At 41.1% G+C, this 26,005-nt stretch overlaps 2 protein-coding genes across 5 annotated transcripts in view; one reads left to right on the top strand and one right to left on the bottom strand.

Moving 5' to 3' along the window:
* LOC133546463 (gastrula zinc finger protein XlCGF57.1-like) overlaps positions 1 to 26,005 on the top strand; it is a 287,238-nt gene that overhangs the window by 154,030 nt on the left and 107,203 nt on the right. Inside the window, exons 1-2 of one of the 4 annotated variants that reach the window (XM_061892217.1) lie at positions 10,919 to 11,035; positions 12,596 to 12,818. The exons of the other annotated variants lie outside the window; for them this stretch is intronic. Coding sequence (XP_061748201.1) covers positions 12,596 to 12,818 — 223 coding nt within the window. The 5' untranslated portion in view covers positions 10,919 to 11,035. Of the gene's footprint in view, positions 1 to 10,918; positions 11,036 to 12,595; positions 12,819 to 26,005 lie in introns of those variants that run through there. 4 annotated transcript variants of the gene reach the window in all.
* On the bottom strand, positions 4,983 to 10,675 carry LOC133546484 (oocyte zinc finger protein XlCOF8.4-like). Its single transcript, XM_061892258.1, has 2 exons — positions 10,410 to 10,675; positions 4,983 to 6,144 (listed from the first exon to the last, which is right to left on the bottom strand). The coding sequence occupies exon 2, from the start codon at positions 6,092 to 6,094 to the stop codon at positions 5,075 to 5,077; it is 1,020 nt and encodes a 339-aa protein (XP_061748242.1). The 5' UTR covers positions 6,095 to 6,144; positions 10,410 to 10,675; the 3' UTR covers positions 4,983 to 5,074.

Raw genomic sequence — 26,005 nt, 5'->3', positions numbered from 1 at the left:
GTCTGCTCTTGAATGGGATTGTGCTGAAAATCTTAAATTATCCTCTGAGATTATTAAAGTGTTTCTGATTCTGATTGTGTTTCTATCAGCCATCTTCAAACATAATTAACTTTCCGGTACAATTTCTTAAATTTTGATTCGCCGAAAGTTTTATCAGTCACAAATACTGCCTCAGTTTGCAATCGGACAACTTTACCGCGAGGAGGCTATTGGAAGAAAGACTTTAGAAAGACAAGACAACTTTGCTAATTAGTACAAATAAACTAGATTGATTGAGACATTGCTGGACAGCAGAGAAGTAACTAAATCCAAACAAACGTTGAAATTATTTTTTTAAGATATCTGGCTTGTATTTTAAGTAGGGATATAAATCCTTAGAAATGTATCGATATGATACCCTAATCGATACCAGTATTTGTCGGTACTTTTTTTGGTACTACATGTCATTTGTGGAAATAAAAAAGTGGAAAAAGTCATTTTAAATAGCATTCCTATTAGCACAAGAGGTTGAACACCTCCAACATGATGTTCTGTAACATCTCAGAGCAGGGAAGTCTTTTATCAGCAGCTGTTTATTTGAAGTCTTAAAGAAGTCAACTATGTGTGCAGTACAGGGTGAAATGCAGTTATGTCATCTTCTTGTCAATAACACACACATCAAACTTTGGTTGCTTCCTTATTTGTCATCATTCAAAGCTGATTGTAATGTGTAGCAGCGGCAGCTGAACTCAATGTGACAACGTGTCATAGTTACCTCAGTCAGCTGGAATTAAAAATACAAATAGTTGTGTCTTTAATCCAGAATTTTCACGGTCCTCATGGACGACATAATTAGGAACCAGTATTAATTAAAAAAATGGTACCTGGTGTACATCCATAATCTTCACCACTAAACCTTTGAAATATGCTGACATATGTGCTGTTAAAGGTAAATAAACAGTAGCCATATTGAATGTTTGCCTTCATTTGACCAGGTGAGGTAAGGAGGACGGCCTCTAGGTCACATGGTTACACCCCAGCAATTACACTGTTGATGATTGATGAGCAATCATTTTTAAATGGTGGTGTTAAAAAGCAAATTTATCTCCATCTTTAGTGATAAATGTGTCCCCCGGATGAACATGTGTCACAAACATTGTATTAGATGATATGTGGATGTTGTGCTTACTTGGACTGTGATGAAGCTGTGAGGACTCAGGTGGTTTGTCTTCATGCTCTTCAGTCTTCACAGAGACAACAGTCAGTGGAAACTTGCTGACATCAGCCTCCTCCTGCCCTACAGGACACCCTCCCTCCTCTTCCTCTTTGAAATAAGAGGGCTGTGGCTCATCTTTGTCCCCTTTAAAATGTGAGGGCTGTGGATACTTTACAGTGAAACTGTCCCCCTGCAGATGAGGGAGACATTCTTCTTGGTGTCCAATCAGCTGATGGATGTCTACAAGACACAAACAAAACACATTTTAACTCCTACATGTTAAATATTAAATTGTACATGACATATAGGGCTGTGGCTATTGAAAATGTTATTAATCAAGTGTTCTAATGGAAATGTTTCCGATTAGTTGAGTAACTGAATAAAACAGTGTTGCTTGGTTAAAGACAAATTTAAGCGACTATAAAACATTTCACTTAATAATGAACGGCCAATTGGTTTGAGATAGTATGAGATCAAGATGTCATCTTTAGATCAGGCTTTGTTTTTTTTACAATCACAGACACATTAGAAAGTTAAATTAGCAATGATTGTCACACACACACTAGGTGTGGGGAGATTATTTCCTGCATTTGGCCCATCACCCTTGATCACACCCTGGGAGGTGAGGGGAGCAGTGAGCAGCAGCGGTGGCCATGCCTGGGAATAACTTTTATGGTGATTAAACCCCGATTACAACCCTTGATGCTGAGTGCAAGGCAGAGAAGTAATGGTCCCATTTTTATAGTCTTTGGTATGACTGGGTTGGGGTTTGAACTCACAACCTACCCATCTCAGGGAGGGTGCACCGACATGAAGGAAATAGCAGGTCAGTATGCTTTGACACACATATATAACTTGTCAAACCTGCCAGCTAGCAGGCTAGGTTTACAGCGTCAGTCACCATGGTAACTGACTCTGACTTTGTCTTACCTCTCTTATTTTTGGAGGTAAAACTCTCGAGCTTTACATACTCAGGACTTTGCACTTAACCTGCTCTCTGGAATATTCCCCTGGTGACTGTGTGAGTTTTGTGTAAACATGTTGATACACATTGTTACAAACATCAACCTCTCATAAATATTGTGTGTCTGGCACTGTCTCCTTCTTATGAACAACATAAAACAATTAGTGCATCATACTCACATGACAATTCATCTTCCTATAGACAATCTATTTAAGAATAGTGTTAATAATGAAATATAAAGTTAGTAAAGATGTGAGAGTAAGAAGTAAACAAACCTGTTCTGTGTAACACAACTTGATGTTTTTCATGTTGTCGCTCCTTCTCCTCTTTTGTTGGACAAAGTTCCTCCTCGTACTCTGCTATGGTTCTTTGGCACATTTTCACACAATCACAACACTTTACACTCACACTTGATCTCTACTTAGTGATGTGTTTTGATCACTTCCGCCTCTCTTTGTTAGCAGCTAACAAGCTAAGCTAACTAGCAGGCTAAGCTAGCTCGAGAAGCATCAAAGTGCGCTCAGACTAATATAACCGGATGCAAACAGTTATTAACGATGTTTACTCTATTTACTAGAGTGTAATAAAGGACATATATGTGTACATGGAGGCATAGATTAAGAACACTGAACTGTGACGACTGCAATAACGTCTTCACCGTCAGACGCCATCTTGCTTTATCCTCGCCGTGTTTGGTTCGCGCGCAGTGTTGTCAGATCTCGCGAGAGAAACAAGTAAGCAGCTCTTTTCCAAATCTCGCGAGAGAAATAAGTACAACCAGTTTCCCACAACGGTAAAACTATTTTATTATATACTATTTATTTATTGTGAAAATAAAAGTAAACCTGTCAATTTCAAAATTTCTAAACAAAGACATACAACTTATTTTCGTAAAAATATTCAAATATTTAACAATGTATTGGAATCTAATTTTCCTAGTAGACATAACAGTTTGACAGCATTCTCGAATGGAACATTCTGGAGAACCATCCTGGATTTATTTGGATAGAAATGAATTACAAAGGTAAACTTTTGAATGATTTAACTTCATTTGTGATGATTTATCTCTTATGGTCAGTCCATTTTTTCCCAAATTTAATTTGAGGGAAGTTGTCACCACCTGCTGCCACCTAGTGGTTTGTATTGTCAGTTTTCCTCTTTTGGTGCAGTTGATCTTGTTCTTACATTTCTCCTTCCTCCTAAAGTCCCTGTGTTGCCCTTGTGGGCGGAGTTGTGGGATGTGCACAGCTGCCTCCGATTGACCCTGGTGCTACTTAATCAGCACATTGACAGCTGGATAGCACTCGGTGAATCCGCTCCACGCCAGTTGATTCTATGCTTTGAGTATTTTGCTACCTTGGCCATTCCCAGTGCCATCCATCTTGGTGTTGTTTTGTATTGTGCACGTCTTGTAACTCCAAACCAAGTTTAGTTCATTTTTGTATATATGTATCTTTTGTTATTTTGTCCACAATACACATTTTGTCTTCTTTCGCACTGTCGCTTTTTGTTTCCTCCTGTTTGGATTGTTTTTGTGAGTAGATTTCCGCAGTAAAAAATGTGTTTTACTCAGCGTCCTGTGCATCTTTGGGTTCCTCTTTACTGTGTTGAACAGCACTCTGACAGAAGGAGTTTCTCCAAAACACAACACCCTTTGGCGGACAAGTTTGTGATTAAATGCTGTACATAAAAAATGAAAGGGACAAGCGGTAGAAACAATGGATGGATTGACTTTTATTGACTTTTCCCTAACAATCCAAACTTCCCCATGTTTTCTGAAATTGATAATGTTTGAGGGATTCTAAAAAAGGGGGAACAAAATCATAAACACCTTTTTTTTTTAAATTGTCGTGTAGTTTTTAAAAAAAAAAAAGAAATGTAGATTATTAAAAACAAAACTATCCTTCATAACCTTCCACATATAATGTTGCCATTTTCTGTAATCTACATATTGCATAAAGGGGACATACATATAAAACAATATTCATATTACAAAAGAGAGTAATAAAGATAATTAAAAGAATGGATTATTGAGACCCAACAAATGATTCATAAAGTCACAGATTTTAAAAGTAAATGATCTTGTATAAAAGACAACTGCTGAAAATGTATAAAGTAAATAATAATATGCTTCCAGAAGTGGTCCAGAAGATGTTTCAAGTGTGAACCACTAAATTTGAATTAAGAGGGATTTATGTGTATTCAAAAGCAAAGGTATGAACACATGTAAAACAAATATGTACATCATATAAAGGAGTTACTCTACAACATCATTAAAAATCAAACATGATTTCTGAATATCTCTATACACATAAAAAGTATTCGTAACATGTTTTGTCCTGTTTATTCTCACCATTACAGTCAAAGTGTTGTGTTCATTTTTAAATAAAAGTACACAATGTTGTATATTAAAACATGTACTTGACTGAAAAAAGCAATAATCTGAAATATCTAATCTATAAATGTTAGAATCTATGTGCTGATGTTGTTACAAAGTCGAAGTTAAGATTTGACAGTTTATTTCAAATCCTGCAGTTTCATTTGCTGCTGCTGTTCTCACCAGCACACTTGTGTTTCTTACACTGCTACTTAGAAGACAATCTTTCACCACACACACTGCAACTCAACACTTTCTCTCCTGGGTGTCTTCTCATGAGTCTATTCAAAATACGGACTTTGTATACAACTTTTACAACACACTGAACATGTTTAAGGTTTGTCTGCAGTGTGTCTTGTCATGTGTGCTTTGAAATGGTGCATTTGAGTAAAATCTTTACTGCAGATTGAACATGAAAAAGGTTTTTCTCCAGTGTGTATTCTCATGTGTCTTTTCAAATGCATACTTTGTATAAAACTTCTACAACATACTGAACAAGTATAAGGTTTTTCACCAGTGTGTGTACTCATGTGTATTTTCAAGTAGTTCTTTCGAGCAAAATATTTACCGCATATTGAACATGAAAAGGTTGTTCTCCAGTGTGTATTCTCATGTGTTTTTTGAAATGGTCCCTTCGAGTAAAATCTTTACCGCAGATTGAACATGAAAAAGGTTTTTCTCCAGTGTGTGATCTCATATGTACATTTAAATGTTCATTTCTTACAAAACTTTTACCACATTCTGAGCAGGAAAACGGTTTTTCTCCTGTGTGTGTTCTCATGTGTACTTTTAAACTTTGATTTTTTCCAAAACTTTTACCACATTCTGAGCAGGAAAAAGGTTTTTCTCCAGTGTGTATTCTCATGTGTATTTTCAAAATGTATCTTTGAGTAAAATCTTTACCGCAGATCGAACACAAAAAATGTCTTTCTCCAGTGTGTGTTCTCATGTGGACTTTCAGAAGACTTGGGTATTTAAAAGTTTTGTGACAGTGAGAAGATGTGAAGTGAGTGTTGTCAGTGTGACATGTCTTATCATCTTTAGAGTCTTCATCATCAGTGTCAGGAGAGTGTGACGTTGTGTCCTCACTATCTGATAGTGGAGCTAAGAGCTTGTCTGCTTGTGATCCTCCACAGTGGTCTCCATCAGCTTCTGTTGTCATGTGTTGTGTTGAGCTGCTGCTTGGAGGCTCCCCCCCTCCCCTCTCCTCACTTTCACCTTTCACCTCATCACCTTCACTCTTCACAGGGACACCAGTCACTGGCATCTTGGTGACTTCAACCTCCTCCAGTCCTTCAAGATGCTCTCCCTGCTGACTGATGCTGTGTTCCTCCTCTTCCTCTTTAATGTGAGGGGTCAGTGGGTCCTCCTCTTCCGCCTTAATGTGAGGGCTCAGTGGATCCACCGCTTCCTTTTTAAAATGGGGTGTCAGTGGGTCCTCCTCTTCCTCTTTAAAATGGGGGATTAGTGGGTGTTCCTCTTCATTTTTAAAATGGGGGATCAGTGGGTATTCCTTTTCCTTCTTAATGAGGTTGTGCTGTGGCTCCTCCGTCTGCATCCTGAAGCTCCACTTCTGTTGCTCAGGGTGAAGATGTTCTTCACAGACGTCTGCAAGACAAACACAAGTTTGAGAAACATCCATATCTGCTCAGTCACATAATGCATTCAGTACTTTTACATGCACTTAGGAAAAACAAGTTATTGTATCAACTGTCTTGAAATCTCAGTGATGCACAAACACGTTACTCTTTACAACATTTTTCACAGGAAAATAAAAACCAACTAGAACAACAGGACTTTTTACTATGGATAAACGATTTGGTTTAAAATTGATTTTACGATATATTATTTCATATTGAATTACTAACAGAACCATTTTAAAACAGGCTACACAGGCTCCTAATTTAGTTGTTGAAATATGCAGTAAAATATTACATCATTTCCAGTATTATTTTCTCAAATAAAGTAACCAGATATTAACAGTAAATAAACAAGTACATTAAAAATATTTTTTTCAACAAAATAATACAATTATAAATGATACAATATGTTACTGCATATGTCAGCTGCCAAATTAGGAGCTTTTGTAACCCACTTTAAAATTCTTCTAGTATCAATTATACACCAAATTATATATCGTGACATATATTGTTATTAGGATATAGATTTGAGGTCATATCGCCCATACCAAACATTAGTTCGCCAAGACATTTTGTTTGGCCCACCAAATATATTTAATTTTAATATTCTTCAGATGTGTGTGTATGTTTAAAATGTGGGACTACTGTTCTACATCACGTGGAAGTGTCATGTCATGGGGATGGTGTGCTTTCAACTAAGGGTGTGACGATACGGTCAGCTCACCAAAGGATACTCGATATTGGCTTTAGGAGAACAAGACAATATTTTGGTGTTTAACATGATTCTTACACGTGTGTGTACTTCATGTGTATATGAATGTACTTTCCCTTGTGTGCTTAGTTTTACTGTAACTTCATAGTGGATAATATCTATAAACAACCTCAATTGTTTTACATCTTTAATTTGAAGGACTGTTTACTTATCTGACAAATTCAAAGGAAACTGCACTTTTTAAAATGTTGCCTATCATTCACAATCCTTATGTAAGACATATGTTTTAAACTTTTATAAATTTAATTATTAAATAAACGTGAGCAAAAATCAGCTAACATTGGAGTCAATGGGAGCTCCTCTATTAGACCCACAAAGTCCTCCAAAAAAACTGCCAACAATACACCATTTACATTTTGTGACCTGAATATTAACCAAGTATTAGTGATATTGTTATTATAAGCGCTAACACTAAGGACCTACTTTTAGCGGTGCATTGATCACAGAAGTAACTAGCTTATGCTGCTATATTGACATACTGAGCTGCTTCCTCACCTCTAAGATGGTGAAAGCTAATTCTAGAATATAAATCATGCTTCTCACTTATGTAGTAGAAGGTTGTGGACATAAACCGAGAACTTGGTCAACACTGACATCCAACTTAGACCTGGAGATGGCTAGAAAGATTAAGTAATATGCTCTTTTGCACCCACCCTTTTTAACCGTTTGCGATGATTAATTCTTCATCTAAACGGGAAGATATGAACATCCCATCAGTCGGCATCCCAGTGAAAGCAGACATTGTATGTGTGGAGAGACACAGCCGACGGGCCGACAATGGGCGGAGAGCTGCAGCGCGGGCCCACCTGGAGGCCAGGAGGCGGGGCATGCGGCGGCGAGGAGAGGCATGACACACGCGAAGCGACACTGCAGCGGCAATCTGAGCCAGGTGCGTATATTACACACCTGCTTACAATCTGTCTATCTGCTGCTAGAGTACAAAAAGGGCGAGGGAGGAACAAGCGGGAGAGCAGCACGGAGGAGGAAACAACGGCCAGCAGACGAAGAGCGCAACGACCCACACCGAGAGAGCGATGACGCACCCCCGCAGTGGACGCAAGCCCCGGACGCTGTTTAATATAGATAAGAATAGGCCGTGCAACTAATCATATGTCCTGAGTTCCAGTTGAAAGTGGGTGCAAGTTCATGCTCACGCACACACACTCTTATCGCCCACATTCTTCACACTTTTTACGTGGCTTCTTGGCCGAGGTCTGAAGGACAACACCAGATATGAAGTCAGAGTCCAGGGAGAAAAAAAGCACCAGTCAATATCGCACAGAAGGAACCTTCCTGGTGTTACCTGACGGCACGACCACCGAGCTGCGACACCACTACAAAGGCTCCTCTGTGCTCGTGCTCGTACCACCTGGCTTGGTAGCCTCGTACCCGCCTACCAAGCCAAAGACTTAGGTCCAATGATGAAATAGGGCGTAACTGCTGCTGATTGGACCGACACGCAGATACCACATTTTCAAAATTCCCCGTTGTCAATTAAAAACATAGCTATGGGCTGCACTTTGGACACACCTGCTGTAGGCTACGAGGAGCGAGCAGCTACACAACAGCTAAGCTAAAACAGCACATTTAAGCATATCAAATAATTATAGTTGCTTAATACGTACACAAAGTCTCCAAAACAAAAGTCTGATAGCAAGTATCCAGTAACAAACATGTCCGCATCATTCAACATTGTGAGCCATGAGCTTGACTTCATGAATTATTGTGGCCACCAGGTGTTGGGAAAGATCAAATAAAACAATTGCAAAAGCATCCGTCACAAGGTTAGTGTTTTTTATATATTTGTGTCAATATGTAGAAGCATCCTCAGCCTTCCCGGGAAGGTCCATTCAGGTGTACTGGAGAGGAGTTTATGCCGCATAGTCGAACCTCAAATTTAGGAGGAACAGTGTGGTTTTCATCCTGGTCGTGGAACTGTGGACCAGCTCTATACTCTCGGCAGGGTTCTTGAGGGTGCATGGGAGGTTGCCCAACCAGTCTACATGTGTTTTGTGGACTTGGAGAAGGCATTCAACCGTGTCCCTCGGCAAGTCCTGTGGGGAGTGCTCAGAGAGTATGGGGTATCGGACTGTCTGATTGTGGCGGTCCGCTCCCTGTACGATCAGTGTCAGAACTTGGTCCGCATTGCCGGCAGTAAGTCGGACACTTTTCCAGTGAGGGTTGGACTCCGCCAAAGCGCCGATTCTGTTCATAACTTTTATGGACAGAATTTCTAGGCGCAGTCAAGGCGTTGAGGGGATCCGGTTTGGTGGCTGCACGATGAGGTCTCTTCATCTGGCCAGGAACTTTAGCTCTAACTGGATCGGTTTGCAACAGAGTGTGAAGCGACTGGGATGAGAATCAGCACCTCCAAATCCGAGTTCAAGGTTCTCGTACAGAAAAGGGTGGGGTGTCATCTCCGGGTTGGGGAGGAGACCCTGCCCCAAGTGGAGGAGTTCAAGTACCTCAGAGTCTTGTTCACAAGCGAAGGAAGAGTGGATCGTGAGATCGACAGGCGGATCGGTGCGGCGTCTTCAGTAATGTGGACGCTGTATCGATCCGTTGTGGTGAAGAAGGAGCTGAGCCGGAAGGCAAAGCTCTCAATTTACCGGTCGATCTACGTTCCCATCCTCACCTATGGTCATGAGCTTTGGGTCATGACCGAAAGGATAAGATCACGGGTACAAGTGTCCGAAGCGGTCTGTTTATTTCAAGTGTTAGTTTTCCCTTATTAGCTCTTGTGTTATTAATTTGACCCTATATTTGTTCCCCCTACCGCACCTTTAGTTGGAGTCTTTGATCTTGTTATACGCAAATATAATGACAATCAAGTCTATTCTATTTTAAATGAGTTTCCTCTGCCGTGTGGCTGGTCTCTCCCTTAGAGATAGGGTGAGAAGCTCTGTCATCTGGGAGGAACTCAAAGTAAAGCCGCTGCTCCTCCACATCGAGAACAGCCAGATAAGGTGGTTCAGGCATCTGGTCAGGATGCCACCCGAACGCCTCCCTAGGGAGGTGTTTAGCGCACGTCCGACCGGTAGGAGGCAACGGGGAAGACCCAGGAAACGTTGAATAGACTATGTCTCCTGGCTGGCCTGGGAACGCCTTGGGATCCCCCGGGAAGAGCTGGATGAAGTGGCTGGGGAGAGGAAAGTCTGGGGTTCCCTGCTTAGGCTGCTGCCCCCGCGACCCGACCTCAGATAAGCAGAAGAAGATGGATGGAAGGCTGGATGTGTAACACAACTTGATGTTTCTTGAAAACAGCGTCCAGTAGTTGATGTTGTCGCTCCTTCTCCTCTTTTGTTGGACAAAATTCCTCCTTGTCCTCTGCTATCGTTTTTTTGTTTTTTTTCTAACATCACAAACATTTCTTCAATGGCAGCAGTTAGTCGCTGATTCAGCAACACTCACATCATTTGTAATATAGACATTTTCACACAATAAAAACACTTTACACTTACATTGGATCTCTGCTTTGATGTGTCGATCACTTCCGCCTCTCTTTGTTAGCAGCTAACAAGCTAAGCTAACCAGCAGGCTAGGCTAGCACGTCAAAGTGCACTCAGACTAATGTATCCGCATACAAACAATTAATAACGACGTTTACTCTGTTAAACGACACACATGTGCACATGTACGTTGTAATTAAGACCTAGAAACCATAATAACCAAAACAACGTATTCTCCGCCAGACGCCATCTTGTTCTGGTCTTCCTCCTGTGTGACGTCATCGAAGTGTTCTCAACCGCGGAACAAATGTTGGCCAAACACGTGTTTTACTGGGACAATAGTGAGTGGTGCACACTTCCTTCAAACACGTGTTTCACTGGGACAATAGTGAGTGGTGCACACTTCCTTCAAACACGTGTTTCACTGGGACAATAGTGAGTGGTGCACACTTCCTTCAAACACGTGTTTCACTGGGACAATAGTGAGTGGTGCACACTTCCTTCAAACACGTGTTTCACTGGGACAATAGTGAGTGGTGCACACTTCCTTCGCCCGGCCACAGAAGACAAAAAAGAGTTGCTGGTGTAACAATAGGAAGAATATATTCCACTCCTCTCTTGTACACGCGGCTTATGAGGTAATATACATGATATATTTTCATATTATTTATCTTATTTACCTCATATGTTGTTCGAAGCTAACGTGCTAGCTTTAGCCCGCTAGCAGGCCTTTGTCGCAAATGCGAGCGTTTTTTTTTTGAGGAGTGTATTTTATATGTTCTCTGTGAGAATTATATTGACTTATTTAATACTTTTAACAGTATTTTTGTTGTATATTACAGTCACGCTTAACATCATTGAATATTTGTTACTAGAAAGAAACGAACGTCTCGAAATTTAAGTCTGGAATAAGTCACATGATATAATAATAATAATACATTTTATTTGGTATAGCGCTTTTCAGTGCACTCAAAGATGCTTTACAGGATGAACAAAAAATATTATTGTTATTGTAATGACAGTGTAATATAATGTATTATTGCAGTGGTCTGCTTTATGTTGGTGTCATCTTTATTAGCAATAAATACAAATGATGTTTGCACGCACTTCTATTACCTTGATAACATCCATCCATCCATTTTTCTACCGCTTGTCCCTATTTGGTGTTGCGGGGGGGTGTTGGAGCCTATCTCAGCTGCATTTGGTGGACATATCATGGAAATTAAATCAACTGATGTTTGTTATTACGAATACACTATTTGCACAATTGTAAGTGATTAATGCTTATTCAGTCAGACTAAAACAAATATTTATTAAATAAATGTTAAATATTAAAAAATAGCTTTAATATACTGCACACAAAATGAATTTGCATCAATATTTTGTTTGTAATCGGAACATGAGGTACCCAAATATTCTAAATATTTGTTTATATTTATAAATGTATATATATATATATACTCGCTGGCACTTGTTCCACGTGCTTTGCTGCACTTCTGTTTGTTTTCTGTTGGGTTAAAAATGTTGCTTTCGCAGAAGAAAGTTAAAGTAGCAATGATTGTCACACACACACTAGGTGTGGTGAAATGTGTCCTCTGCATTTGACCCATCCCCTTGATCACCCCCCGGGAGGTGAGGGGAGCAGTGAGCAGCAGCAGTGCTGCGCCCGGGAATCATTTATGGTGATTTAACCCCCAATCACAACCCTTGATGCTGAGTGCCAAGCAGGTAGGTAATGGAGAACAAGGAGAGGATATTGCGCATAAAAGTAAAGCCAACCGACCACAGCTCTGTAGTCCTGGTCACCGTTGACGTGAGGTGGGACTATTTTGGAGGTGCACGTCAAGGTTGGCTGGTAGGTTGGTAGTGGGAGGAGCCAGTTGGCGTCACTTGATGCTGCAGCACAATGAAACTTTTATACGTGCAGACTGACTTCATGCAGTCATGACGGTATTAAAATCCCAGCAGGAGGTTTTCTATTAGTTGTTACTTTTTAATCAATAATTAATGTAAATGCAGGAAACAGGATCAATTACACAATTCATAATAATCAATAACTGATGATTATTCCATGTGTTGAAGAACATCACCACAAAGTGGTGTCAGTCCACTTGGAAAATATTATATTTGATAGACTAAACAACATTTGACACATCTGAGCTGAAGTTTGTTTGTGTTGTCTTGCGGACGTCCAACAGATGAACGCTCGTCAAGAAGAACGTCCCCTTCAGCAGCAGGAGGATCCACAGCCCCCCCACATGAAAGAGGAAGAGGAGGAAGTGTGGATCAGTCAGGGGGGAGAGTGTCCTGTAGGGCAGGAGGAGGCTGATGTCAGCAAGTTTCCACTGACTGTTGTCTCTGTGAAGACTGAAGAGCATGAAGACAAACCACCTGAGTCCTCACAGCTTCATCACAGTCCAAGTAAGCACAACATCCACATATCATCTAATACAATGTTTGTGACACATGTTTATCCGGGGGCCACATTTATCACTAAAGATGGAGATATACTGTATTTTCCGCACTATAAGGCGCACCGGATTATAAGGTGCACCTTCAATGATTGGCCTATTTTAAAACTTTGTTCATATATAAAGCACACCGCATTATAAGGTGCATAGAATAGATGGAACAGTAAAGTTAAAGTTAAAGTAGCAATGATTGTCACACACACACTAGGTGTGGTGAAATTATTCTCTGCATTTGACTCATCACCCTTGATCACGCCCTGGGAGGTGAGGGGAGCAGTGGGCAGCAGTGGTGCCGCGCCCGGAAATAATTTTTGGTGATTTAACCCCTAATTCCAACCCTTGATGCTGAGTGCCAAGCAGGGAGGTAATGAGTCCCATTTTTATATTCTATAGTATGAGTCAGCCGGGGTTTGAACTCACAACCTATCAATCTCAGGGCGGACACTCTAACCACTAGGCCACTGAGTAGAGGCTGGGGTCACGTTATGCATCCTTTACATCAGGGGTGTCAAACGTAAAGCCCGCGGGCCGGATCAGGTCCTCAAACCGGTTTTATCCGGCCCGCGGGATGAGGTGGCTAAGTATGAAAATGAGCCAAAATGTTTGAATGAAAGAAACTGCTGTTCTAAATGTGTCCACTAGATGTCGCAATAACAATTTTGTGTATTTTTGTAGATGATGCTACATATCTAAAAACACAAAAAACACACATGATTTTAGTGCACCAGTAGACAAAAATGATCAACGTACATAAATAACATCCTGTAATTTGATTTAAATTTTTTTTTTTTTATCTTGATGGATGGAACATTAACACCAACGAGTTGATTGATGAACCTTATCACATAATTTAATCAGAAAGTATAGATAACAACAAATAAAGATAGAATACTATCAACAGCAACATATAAATGTAAAAAAAAAAAATTCAGAATGTGCTTGTTCTATTTTCGAACAAAGAAAACAATCCGAAGTTGTCTTTATTTTTAAGTTATTGTGCCGTGATTTTACCAGTCCAGCCCACTTGGGAGTAGATTTCTCTCCATATGGCCCCCCACCTAAAATGTTTGACACCCCTGCTTTGGAGGGAGCTGAGCTAAAGGGAATGTCAACAAAACAGTCAGATAGGTCAGTCAAACTTTATTAATAGATTACAAACCAGCGTTCTGACAACTCCGTTCACTCCCAAAATGAATAAACAGCTGTTTTATTATTTTCCCCGATTCAATAAACAGGTAAAAAACAGTCTGATACTGTTACGGTAAATCAAAGGTTAGTGCAATCACAATATAGTAACACTGGAAATAGTGCAAAGCAATAATATATCAATAACTCAACGTTGCTCAAACCCTAATGTCACAAAACACAAAATAAACATGTAAAGCTCACTTTATTAAGTTATTCCTCATCCACTAATCCCTCTAATTCTTCTTCCTCAGTGTTCCAATCAAACAGTTGGGCGTATACAACATCCAACATGTCTCGTCAAAGTCGTCATTAAATGAGTCATTGTCGTTGCAGTTAATGTTAAATTCTCTCGCTGCTGCTCTATTCCCGTCTTCTACTGTGTGACTGATCTCCTTGAGTTTAAACTCTGCGTGGTGGGAGCCATTTTGGAGTCTTTACACACAGAAACGGCATGCCTCCCGCAGTCATGTATCCCAGCATGCACCGCGCACTTCTTCTTCTACGGGGGAAAAGAAGAAGCGCACTTCTTCTTCTACGGGGCAAAATAAGGTCGGCGGCTCGAAAAGAAAAAGAAGCGCACTTCTTCTACGGGGGAAAATGAAGTTGGCAGCTGCTTACCGTAGTTGCGAGACCTCCATCTGTCAGGTTCAAACATTGATGACATCTATTAAACAGGACAAAAAGGCAAAGAATCAAACAGAGACAGAATTCAATTTATACTCGGATCCGAGGAGAGGCATGGCCATTGTACTGCCTGTACAAATCCTGCACCATGCTCTGCCCCAAGATCGTTCTCGTGGTTCTTTATTTGATTTTCACCCCCCTCCTTCCCACAGCTGCTTCCTCATGGAAGTGGGTCATGACCAGCATTGCCTTCGGTTCCCGAACAGATCAAAGAAAATCCCATAAAATAGATCACAGAGAGTCCCATAAAATAGATCAAAGAGGGTTCGTAAAAATACTTAAAAGAGTTTCTCTGGAAGTTGGGCAGATTCTGCCATCTGTCCGCCTGGAAGTCCAGCATTCTTCTTGGAAAGCTCCAGCCTTTTTTCTTCTCGTCAGGAACACAATGTAATACTAGGTTTTATTTGATAATTTACACAGAATTTTTCTGACATTCCCCCCTGTTTATCAAATAAATTCCCCATAATCTTCGTATCCCTAATAACTTCTTCTTGCGATTTTCAGTTATTGTTTAACTTCCCTTGAACCAAGCTATGTTTACACTCAGAATTGAACATCAATTTTTCCCTCATAATTATCAATCAATCAATCAATGTTTACTTATATAGCCCTAAATCACTAGTGTCTCAAAGGGCTGCACAAACCACAACACAAACCACTACGACATCCTCAGTAGGCCCACATAAGGGCAAGGAAAACTCACACCCAGTGGGACGTCGGTGACAATGATGACTATGAGAACCTTGGAGAGGACGAAAGCAATGGATGTCGAGCGGGTCTAACATGATACTGTGAAAGTTCAATCCATAATGGATCCAACACAGCCGCGAGAGTCCAGTCCAAAGCGGATCCAACACAGCAGCGAGAGTCCCGTCCACAGCGGAGCCAGCAGGAAACCATCCCAAGCGGAGGCGGATCAGCAGCGCAGATATGTCCCAAGCCGATACACAGGCAAGCGGTCCATCCTGGGTCCCGACTCTGGACAGCCAGTATCCATGGCCATCGGACCAGACCCCCTCTACAAGGGAAAGTGGGACATAGGAGAAAAAGAAAACAAACGGCAGATCAACTGGTCTAAAAAGGGAGTCTATTTAAAGGCTAGAGTATACAAATGAGTTTTAAGGTGAGACTTAAATGCTTTTACTGAGGTGGCATCTCGAACTGTTACCGGGAGGGCATTCCAGAGTACTGGAGCCCGAATTGAAAACGCTCTATAGCCCGCAGACTTTTTTTGGGTTTTGGGAATCACTAATAAGCCGGAGTCCTTTGAACGCAGATTTCTTGCCGGGACATATGGTACAATACAATCGTCAAGATAGGCTGGAGCTAGACCGTGTAGTATTTTATACATAAGTAGTAAAACCTTAAAGTCACATCTTAAGTGCACAGGAAGCCAGTGCAGGTGAGCCAGTATAGGTATATATATGAATGTATATCTGTATATAAAGGTACATACAGTATATCGTAATATAATCAAACTTTCTTGTTCTTGTCAAAAGTCTAACAGCCACATTTTGTACCAACTGTAATCTTTTAATGCTAGACATGGGGAGACCCGAAAATAATACGTTACAGTAATCGAGGCGAGACGTAACAAACGCATGGATAATGATCTCAGCGTCTTTAGTGGACAGAATGGAGCGAATTTTAGCGATATTACGGAGATGAAAGAAGGCCGTTTTAGTAACGCTTTTAATGTGTGCCTCAAAGGAGAGAGTTGGGTCAAAGATAATACCCAGATTCTTTACCGAGTCGCCTTGTTTAATTGTTTGGTTGTCAAATGTTAAAGTTGTATTATTAAATAAAGGTCAGTGTCTAGCAGGACCGATAATCAGCATTTCTGTTTTTTTTGGCGTTGAGTTGCAAAAAGTTAGCGGACATCCATTGTTTAATTTCATTAAGACACGCCTCCAGCTGACTACAATCCGGCGTGTTGGTCAGCTTTAGGGGCATGTAGAGTTGGGTGTCATCAGCATAACAGTGAAAGCTAACACCGTATTTGTGTATGATGTCACCTAGCGGCAGCATGTAGATGCTGAAGAGTGCAGGGCCAAGGACTGAACCCTGGGGAACTCCACACGTTACCTTAACGTAGTCCGAGGTCACATTGTTATGGGCGACGCACTGCATCCTATCAGTAAGATAAGAGTTAAACCAAGACAGGGCTAAGTCTGACATACCAATACGTGTTTTGATACGTTCTAATAAAATATTATGATCGACGGTATCGAAAGCAGCGCTAAGATCAAGGAGCAGCAACATAGATGACGCATCAGAATCCATCTTTAGCAATAGATCATTAGTAATTTTTATGAGGGCTGTCTCAGTAGAGGGATTTGCCCTGAAACCGGATTGAAAGATTTCACACAGGTTGTTAAACGCTAAGTTTTCATTTAGCTGCTCTGCCACAATTTTTTCGAGGATTTTTGAAATAAAGGGAAGGTGAGACACCAGTCGGTCGTTTACCATGAGGTCAGTTTCGAGGTTAGGTCTTTTAAGGAGAGGATGAATAACCGCTTTTTTGAATGCTAGGGGAACAGTGCCCGAGAAAAGTGATAAGTTTATAATATTTAGCACTGATGGACCTAATAATACAAAAAGCTCCTTGATCAGTTTCCCAGGAAGTGGGTCAAGTAAACATGGCGTTTGTTTAATTCCATTTAGACGTTGTAACAAGTCCTCTAATGTTACTTCCTCAAAACGAGAGAAACTATTTTGGATATTTGCAGTATCCGCCGTATATACAATCGTATCAGTGTTAATATAACCCAGTTGTAGCTGGGACACATTGTCTTTAATCTCCTTTCTAATGACTTCAATTTTCTTATTAGAGAATAGCATAAAGTCATCAGCTGAGTGGGTGGAGCTACTGGAAGGAGTCCCTTGTTGGGTTAGCGATGCGGCATGGCGTAGTGGGTAGAGCGGACTTGCCAGAATCCTGAGGATTTCAGGTACGTTTCCCACCTATTACCATCCAAATCGCTGCCGTTGTGTCCTTGGGCAGGACACTTCACCCTTGCCCCCGGTGCAGCTCACACTGGTGAATGAATGATGAATGAATGATTGGTGGTGGTCGGAGGGGCTGTGGGCGCAAACTGGCAGCAGCGCTTCCGTCAGTCTACCCCAGGGCAGCTGTGGCTACTGATGTAGCTTACCACCACCAGGTGTGAATGAATGATGGGTTACCACTTCTCTGTGAGCGCTTTGAGTATCTAACAATAGAAAAGTGCGATATAAATCTAATCCATTATTATTATTATTATTACCGTACTAAACAAAAATTTAGGATTGTTTTCATTAAGGTGGATGAGATTCTAGTAATATTTAGATTTAGCTAAGGTAAGCATGCTTTTATAAGTTATTAAACTATCACTCCATGCTTGATGGTGCACCTCAAGTTTAGTCATGCGCCATTTGCATTCCAGCTTTCTACATAATAATTTCTGAGCTCTAGTTTCTTCTGTAAACCACGGGGTAGGCTATTTGGAGCCTTTTTTAACTTTAGTGGTGCTATGATATCAATGGTTTCACGCAGGGCGTCGTTAAAGTTGTTAGTGAGGTTATCAATAGAGCCCACATACTTTGGGAATGGTGCCATTACCGAGGGCAGTAGGTCAGTAAGAGTTGTCGTTGTGGCCGTATTAATGTTGCGGCTGCTATAGCAGTTATTATTATTATTAGTTTGCCGAACATGCGTCTGAATCTCGAACTTTATAAGGTAATGTTCGGACAATAGTTTAGTATACGGGAGTATCGTAACTTTGGAAACGGTGATAACCCTGACAAGCACTAGGTCTATCGTATTACCGTTGCAATGCGTGGGTTTATTTATTATTTGTGTAAGACCACAGCTATCAATTATAGTCTGGAGCGCTACGCACGGTGGGTCCGATGGGGTATTCCTACGGATATTAAAGTCCCCCATTATAGTTATATTATCGCCGTGCGTCACTAGATCAGCAACGAACTCTGAGAATTCATTGATAAAGTCCGAATAGGGCCCTGGAGGGCGGTAGATAACAGCCAGGAATAGAGGCAGCGGTGTGACAAACCTCATAGTAAGCACCTCAAACGATTTATATTCATTATTTATGTTAGGACTAAGGTTAAAGTTTACGTTGTATATTAGTGCGACCCCCTCACCCCTTTTAAGGGGACGGGCAATATGCGCATATGTATAGTTAGGAGGAGATGCCTCATTTAGCGCAAAAAAGTTGACTGGCTTAAGCCAGGTTTCGCTGAGACCGATGACGTTAAGATGGTTGTCTCTGATGACCTCATTAATTAACAACGTTTTGGGAGACAATGATTTTATGTTTAAAAAACCTATATTATAGGTAATTGGCTGTTTTAGGGAATTTTTGATCAAATTATCTGTAGTCGTAATATTAATAATGTTGTGTTTATTATGCTCAGTGCATTTAGTATAATTACGACCATATCTAGGAATTGATACGACGGGAATTTTCCGATTGTTTGTTTGGTGCTTTGATAAACTGGACGCATCATAGTTTTCCACCTCAGTAGAACGCATGTCTAACTCTGAAACAATCAAAGCAGAAAAAACTTGTTCTAATTTAACTGACTCCTTACCTAGACCAGTAGTCTTGTATCTTCCATTTAAATCCTGCTTCAGGATGGAGGGAAGTGGTGTTCTGTGGGCCTTTGGCTTTGTTTTTAGCCCCGCTCGGCATCCGCGTTTCCGATCACACCACTGGCGTCTGCTCCGTTGACGGCCTCCGCTGCTACTATACTCCGCTGCTTCACAGGCCGCTGGATGTAGCCGGTGAAGTATTCCCGTGCTAGCTAGCAGGTCTAGCAAGCACGCGTCTATCAGTCCAAAATGGCCCGATCTATACACATCCAGAAGTGTCTGGCGGTCGTAAGTGATCACGGAGTGACCACGATGTGAGCCAGCCATGAAGTTTGCAGAATTGTCCGGTATTTTTTTATTTATTATGACATTTCTGGAAATAAATCAGGAACACCATCCAGGTAGGTATTCTCGTCGTCAGATTCATCTTCTCTGTCGTCCGCCAGAAAGTGCATCTGAACAGCTTTATTGTCTGCTGGGCTAATCGCTGTGGTAATCAAGACGGTTAAGCAGAGAACACAAGACAGGAAATATAACAACATCCACACAACGTCAGTCTTGTTGAACACGGCCATAGATACTAAATATCAAAGACTTGTATTTGCCAAACACGTCCAACCACCCCTCCCACATAGATGTATCTATGCCAGAGTACTTTTTAATCTTACCGTTAAGGGTGTGCAGGCCTTCCAGTGCTTTGGTCAGGCTACTTTCTGCATCAGTGTAGTTTGGTATGAACGTGCAACACTGTTCACCAAATATTGTGCACACGCCCCCTTTTTCCACTAACAACATGTCTAGTGTCATACGGCTTTGAAAAGCCATAAGGAAGGTGGCGACGAGTTGATCAGCGACGGCTTCAAGTCGGCCTGTGTAATTTTCTAATCCCTCTACGTTCTAGTGGACATAGTTTATTCTATCAACATTCTTGTTAATCGTACACCACCAGTAGACGGAGGATTCAAATCCACCTACAACTTAATTTACCAATTTATAGTCGTCAGATACACTTCTTTGGACACCCATTGGATCGATCAAGTTAGATCTAAAACACTTTGCCAGTTTACATCATGTCTAGTTATTTTCCAATGTCCAGGTATCAAAACTGTTCAGACATGTTAACAATCCTTGTACAAATATTCATACATTTACTATGTGTAAGCAGTTATCTTATGATAAGTTTCCTAACTGTTGTACATGTCAATGCAGGTATAATTAGCTTTTTTTTATTTTATTTTATTATTTTACATATTTATCAAATATTAGTTTCTGTTTTGTCTCTTTAGCTACAGGTAAATTTTGTTTTGCTCATTACTTCAATCAAACCTTTTTGACTCATCTTGACTAATTGTCTGGGCTTTTACATACAACACAATCAATTTGTGTAGCCTTTCCTACTTGCTCTGCCATAAGGAACAAATTAATTGCCAAAACAGGAACCAATTATTATCAAACTTTGACACAACTGTGACAGTGGAATTTGTAGTGTGCTAGTTAACATGTCCCTTTAATAAGACAAATACAATCCCAAATACTTTTTTTCCCACTACATGACCTTTTTACAATGTGCTAAGTGTAGTCAGCTTGGTCTTTCCACTATCTTTACTGCTGTCTTAGTTGTTTACAACCTCTCTCCCCCCTTGGAGAATGCCAATGTTTCCTTTTCATTGATTTTTCAAAATTTTGGTAGCTGACAAGGTCTTCCAAATATTATTTCAAAGGGTCTTAGTCCTGTTGTACTTGTAAGGTTCATATACTGTACATTTGTACTAACTCTTTGCATAATGCTTTTGCTACTGTTAGCACATCTGCTTTTCCTTTAGGAAATATTTCTGCCCACTTTGAAAATGCATCTACTATGACCAGACAATAATGTTTTCCTTCACTCTCATTTAGTTCAATAAAATCCATGCATAGATGTTGTATACATTTTTTTAAATTTTTTGTATGAATTAAACTATAGGAAGTATGGTACTTGTATATGAGGCTAGTCATGTCCCTCCTGTTGAGCCATAAGTTCACCTATGGCTCACAACTGCTACCCACTTCTACTGATTGTTTGGTACGATTAGTGTATTGTCTGGACATACATAGATGTATTCTTTGTACAACGTGACTCTGTTTTGTTTTTTTTATTCATTTATCTTTTTCTTTTGGAGTGCTTTGTTGTTGCATATATTTTAGTATATCATTATTTATGTCACTAATTTGTAATTGGAAATGTGTATTTCTTTTTCCTGTTCCTTGTTTTGCTGCTGTCAGCAAACACACCTCCCAGTGACACTGCGTCTGCTCCTTTGGTGTGTGCTGCACATTTGCATATTGCTATTTTAGCTGGTAGCTGTACTGCTTTTACTCATTTTTTTCCAATAATTCTCCATGTTTTACAGGTTTTCCTGTTGACGTTCCTATATTCTTCCAGTGTTATGCAAATGTGTGCACTGTTGAAAATGTGTATTGGCTATCTGTGTATATTGTGACCTTTTAGATCTTTCATTACTTTACATGCTTCTATTAGTGTTACTAATTCTGCATCTTGCATTGAGTAATTTGATGGTCATTTGATAGCTTTCACAATGTTCGTTGCTGTAACAACCATACATCCTATTATATTTTTATTTCACAGATTGCTGCTTCAGCTTCTGAATTCCACTGTACAGAATTTTTTTTACATTTTTTTACATTAATTTATTTAATGGAGCTACTATTTCAGCATAATTTGGTATCTAATTAGTTGATCCTAAAATTACTTCATTTGCTTCTTTGTTTGTGGTTTTTCTACTTTCCACAATAGTGCGTCCATCTTTGTTTAGACAATGTCCGACATACTTTACTTCTGTTTTGCATAATTGGACTTTTATTTTCCTTACTGTGTATCCTTCACTATGTAGATGATTTAATAACGCCAATGTTATTTTTCTCCTAATTCAAATTTTATACATATTACTTCAGACCTGGGAAGCCCAAACGCATTGTGAGGGTCTGCTGGGAACTCTGGCAGAGTCTCCTGTCAGACAAAGTTTCAATTCCCACCTCCGGAAGAACTTTGAACATGTCACGAGGGAGGTGCTGGACATTGAGTCTGAGTGGACCATGTTCCGCACCTCTATTGTCGAGGCGGCTGATTGGAGCTGTGGCCGCAAGGTAGTTGGTGCCTGTCGGGGCGGCAATCCTAAAACCCCTTGGTGGACACCAGCGGTGAGGGATGCCGTCAAGCTGAAGAAGGTGTCCTATCGGGTCCTTTTGGCTCATAGGACTCCGGAGGCAGTGGACAGGTACCGACAGGCCAAGCGGTGTGCAGCTTCAGTGGTCGCGGAGGCAAAAACTCGGACATGGGAAGAGTTCGAGGAAGCCATGGAAAACGACTTCCGGACGGCTTCGAAGCGATTCTGGACCACCGTCCGCCGCCTCAGGAAGGGGAAGCAGTGCACTATCAACACCGTGTATGGTGCGGATGGTGTTCTGCTGACCTCGACTGCGGATGTTGTGGATAGGTGGAAGGAATACTTCGAAGACCTCCTCAATCCCACCAACACGTCTTCCTATGAGGAAGCAGTGCCTGGAGAATCTGTAGTGGACTCTCCTATTTCTGGGGCTGAGGTCGCTGAGGTAGTTAAAAAGCTCCTCGGTGGCAAGGCCCCAGGGGTGGACGAGAGCCGCCCGGAGTTCCTTAAGGCTCTTGATGCTGTGGGGCTGTCTTGGTTGACAAGACTTTGCAGCATCGCGTGGACATCGGGGGCGGTACCTCTGGATTGGCAGACCGGGGTGGTGGTTCCTCTCTTTAAGAAGGGGGACCGGAGGGTGTGTTCCAACTATCGTGGGATCACACTCCTCAGCCTTCCCGGTAAGGTTTATTCAGGTGTACTGGAGAGGAGGCTACGTCGGATAGTCCAACCTCGGATTCAGGAGGAACAGTGTGGTTTTCGTCCTGGTCGTGGAACTGTGGACCAGCTTTATACTCTCGGCAGGGTTCTTGAGGATGCATGGGAGTTTGCCCAACCAGTCTACATGTGCTTTGTGGACTTGGAGAAGGCATTCGACCGTGTCCCTCGGGAAGTCCTGTGGGGAGTGCTCAGAGAGTATGGGGTATCGGACTGTCTTATTGTGGCGGTCCGTTCCCTGTACGATCAGTGCCAGAGCTTGGTCCGCATTGCCGGCAGTAAGTCGAACACATTTCCAGTGAGGGTTGGACTCCGCCAAGGCTGTCCTTTGTCACCGATTCTGTTCATAACTTTTATGGACAGAATTTCTAGGCGCAGTCAAGGCGTTGAGGGGTTCCGGTTTGGTAACCGCAGGATTAGGTATCTGCTTTTTGCAGATGATGTGGTCCTGATGGCTTCATCTGACCGGGATCTTCAGCTCTCGCTGGATCGGTTCGCAGCCGAGTGTGAAGCGACCGGAATGAGAATCAGCACCTCCAAGTCCGAGTCCATGGTTCTCGCCCGGAAAAGGGTGGAGTGCCATCTCCGGTTGGGGGGGAGACCCTGCCCCAAGTGGAGGAGTTCAAGTATCTAGGAGTCTTGTTCACGAGTGAGGGAAGAGTTGATCGTGAGATCGACAGGCGGATCGGTGCGGCGTCTTCAGTAATGCGGACGTTGTACCGGTCCGTTGTGGTGAAGAAGGAGCTGAGCCGGAAGGCAAAGCTCTCAATTTACCGGTCGATCTACGTTCCCATCCTCACCTATGGTCATGAGCTTTGGGTCATGACCGAAAGGATAAGATCACGGGTACAAGCGGCCGAAATGAGTTTCCTCCGCCGTGTGGCGGGGCTCTCCCTTAGAGATAGGGTGAGAAGCTCTGCCATCCGGGAGGAACTCAAAGTAAAGCCGCTGCTCCTCCACATGGAGAGGAGCCAGATGAGGTGGTTTGGGCATCTGGTCAGGATGCCACCCGAACGCCTCCCTAGGGAGGTGTTTAGGGCACGTCCAACCGGTAGGAGGCCACGGGGAAGACCCAGGACACGTTGGGAAGACTATGTCTCCCGGCTGGCCTGGGAACGCCTCGGGATCCCCCGGGAAGTGCTAGACGAAGTGGATTGGGAGAGGAAAGTCTGGGCTTCCCTGCTTAGGCTGTTGCCCCCGCGACCCGACCTCGGATAAGCGGAAGATGATGGATGGATGGATGGACTTCATGTAATTTTTTTAAGTAACATTTTAAACTCACTTAACTGTCTATATGCCACTTAATCTATACTTTTGCACTCAGAATTTACATTCTTCCCATTGTTTATATTTCTTATTTCTTATTCTTATTTGCAATTATTATTCAACAATATTCTAAGCAAATAGTTGTCTATTGCTAACTGATAGTTGTTTTGATTGTCATGTCTCCTTATTTATTGTATTTTATGTTCATTTTTCATCTTAACTCAACACCTAGATGTATGGTTTACTGCAAATGTCTAAAACATAATTTAACCTAAGAATGTTATACTACACTTCAAAGTTAAATCTACTTTAAACTTACATGTGTTACATTCTTTTTCACACCTCCCCAGTGCACCACGCACGCACACACACACACACACACACGCACACACACACACACAAACACACAAAGTTGTGTGAGTGTGTGCTTGCACTCCTAAGGGCAAGGGTCAGCAACACTTGAAGAGCGTTTCTTGTTTTTTTCTTCTTTCCTCAGCGAATAAACGCATATCCCACTTTATCATGCTATACATATGAACACGTATTATAGTTATTAATCTAGGTTTGTATTTGTTCCATTATTTTAAAAATATACATATATATATATTTGCATATATAACAGCGCTATTTCTATACACAAACATACATGTATCTCTTCAGTCTACAATTTATTCATATCTTATTTCAATACCCCCACATTATCTCTGTCGTACGCATTAGTTTATTCCATTTTGAATTAATTCTTATGATTTCTTCTCATTTCTTCATCTATTTTTAGTTTTATCTCACTCTAGCACTATGAGATTTTCTCCTATTTTAATTTTATTTTAAACTATTTTTATTTTTATTTGAACCTCCGGGGTTTTTACACTATTTGTACCTAGAAAGATACACACTTAAACACAAACTAACAAACAAACAAACAAGTTTGCAGCGATCTTACATGGCATACGCTGACAACATGACTAATTGGTGTCGTCTTTTAACAGTCATGCTGAGTTACTTTGTTAATTTTTATATATATATTTTTATTTTTTCTCAAGACAGTTTCTTCCAAAATGTCCTTCTCTGCACAAACGCCAACACGCAGTAGGGGTGTAACTGCTGTTGTTGTTGCTGTCTTTTATTTTCTTTTTTACTACTTTTTCCGCATGGAGTGCATGGTTTATATATTCTTCTAATGTGCCTTTTTTAACCATCTTATATCTACTTTTTCCTCTGTCTCTCTCTTCTGCCTGTTGAAGTGTCCTATCTCACCTTTCTGCAATATAACACCTTCTCACCCCCCTTACTGTCTCTCTCTCTCTCCCTTCTCTCTGGCCCTTTCATCTTTTTAAGATTGCCTTTTGTTTTTGCTTTTATGGCGCCTCTTAAGTTCTACTAATTTGGTTGTTTTTTATTGTCACCTCAAATTTTTAATAATTTATCCATTTATTTAAACATTTGATTCCATCAGGATCCTGTTTTTCGATTAACTTCCAATCTTTACATTTTAGTTCATCTTTTGGACTATCCTTTGGTTTA

Source organism: Nerophis ophidion, unplaced genomic scaffold (genome assembly GCF_033978795.1).
Source record: "Nerophis ophidion isolate RoL-2023_Sa unplaced genomic scaffold, RoL_Noph_v1.0 HiC_scaffold_30, whole genome shotgun sequence".
NCBI lineage: Eukaryota > Metazoa > Chordata > Actinopteri > Syngnathiformes > Syngnathidae > Nerophis > Nerophis ophidion.
This window is presented reverse-complemented; position numbering and strand designations above follow the sequence as displayed.

Excerpts from the sequence above, each read along its gene's own strand:
- LOC133546484 (XM_061892258.1), bottom strand. The coding sequence starts at position 6,094 with ATGCAGACGGAGGAGCCACAGCACAACCTCATTAAGAAGGAAAAGGAA.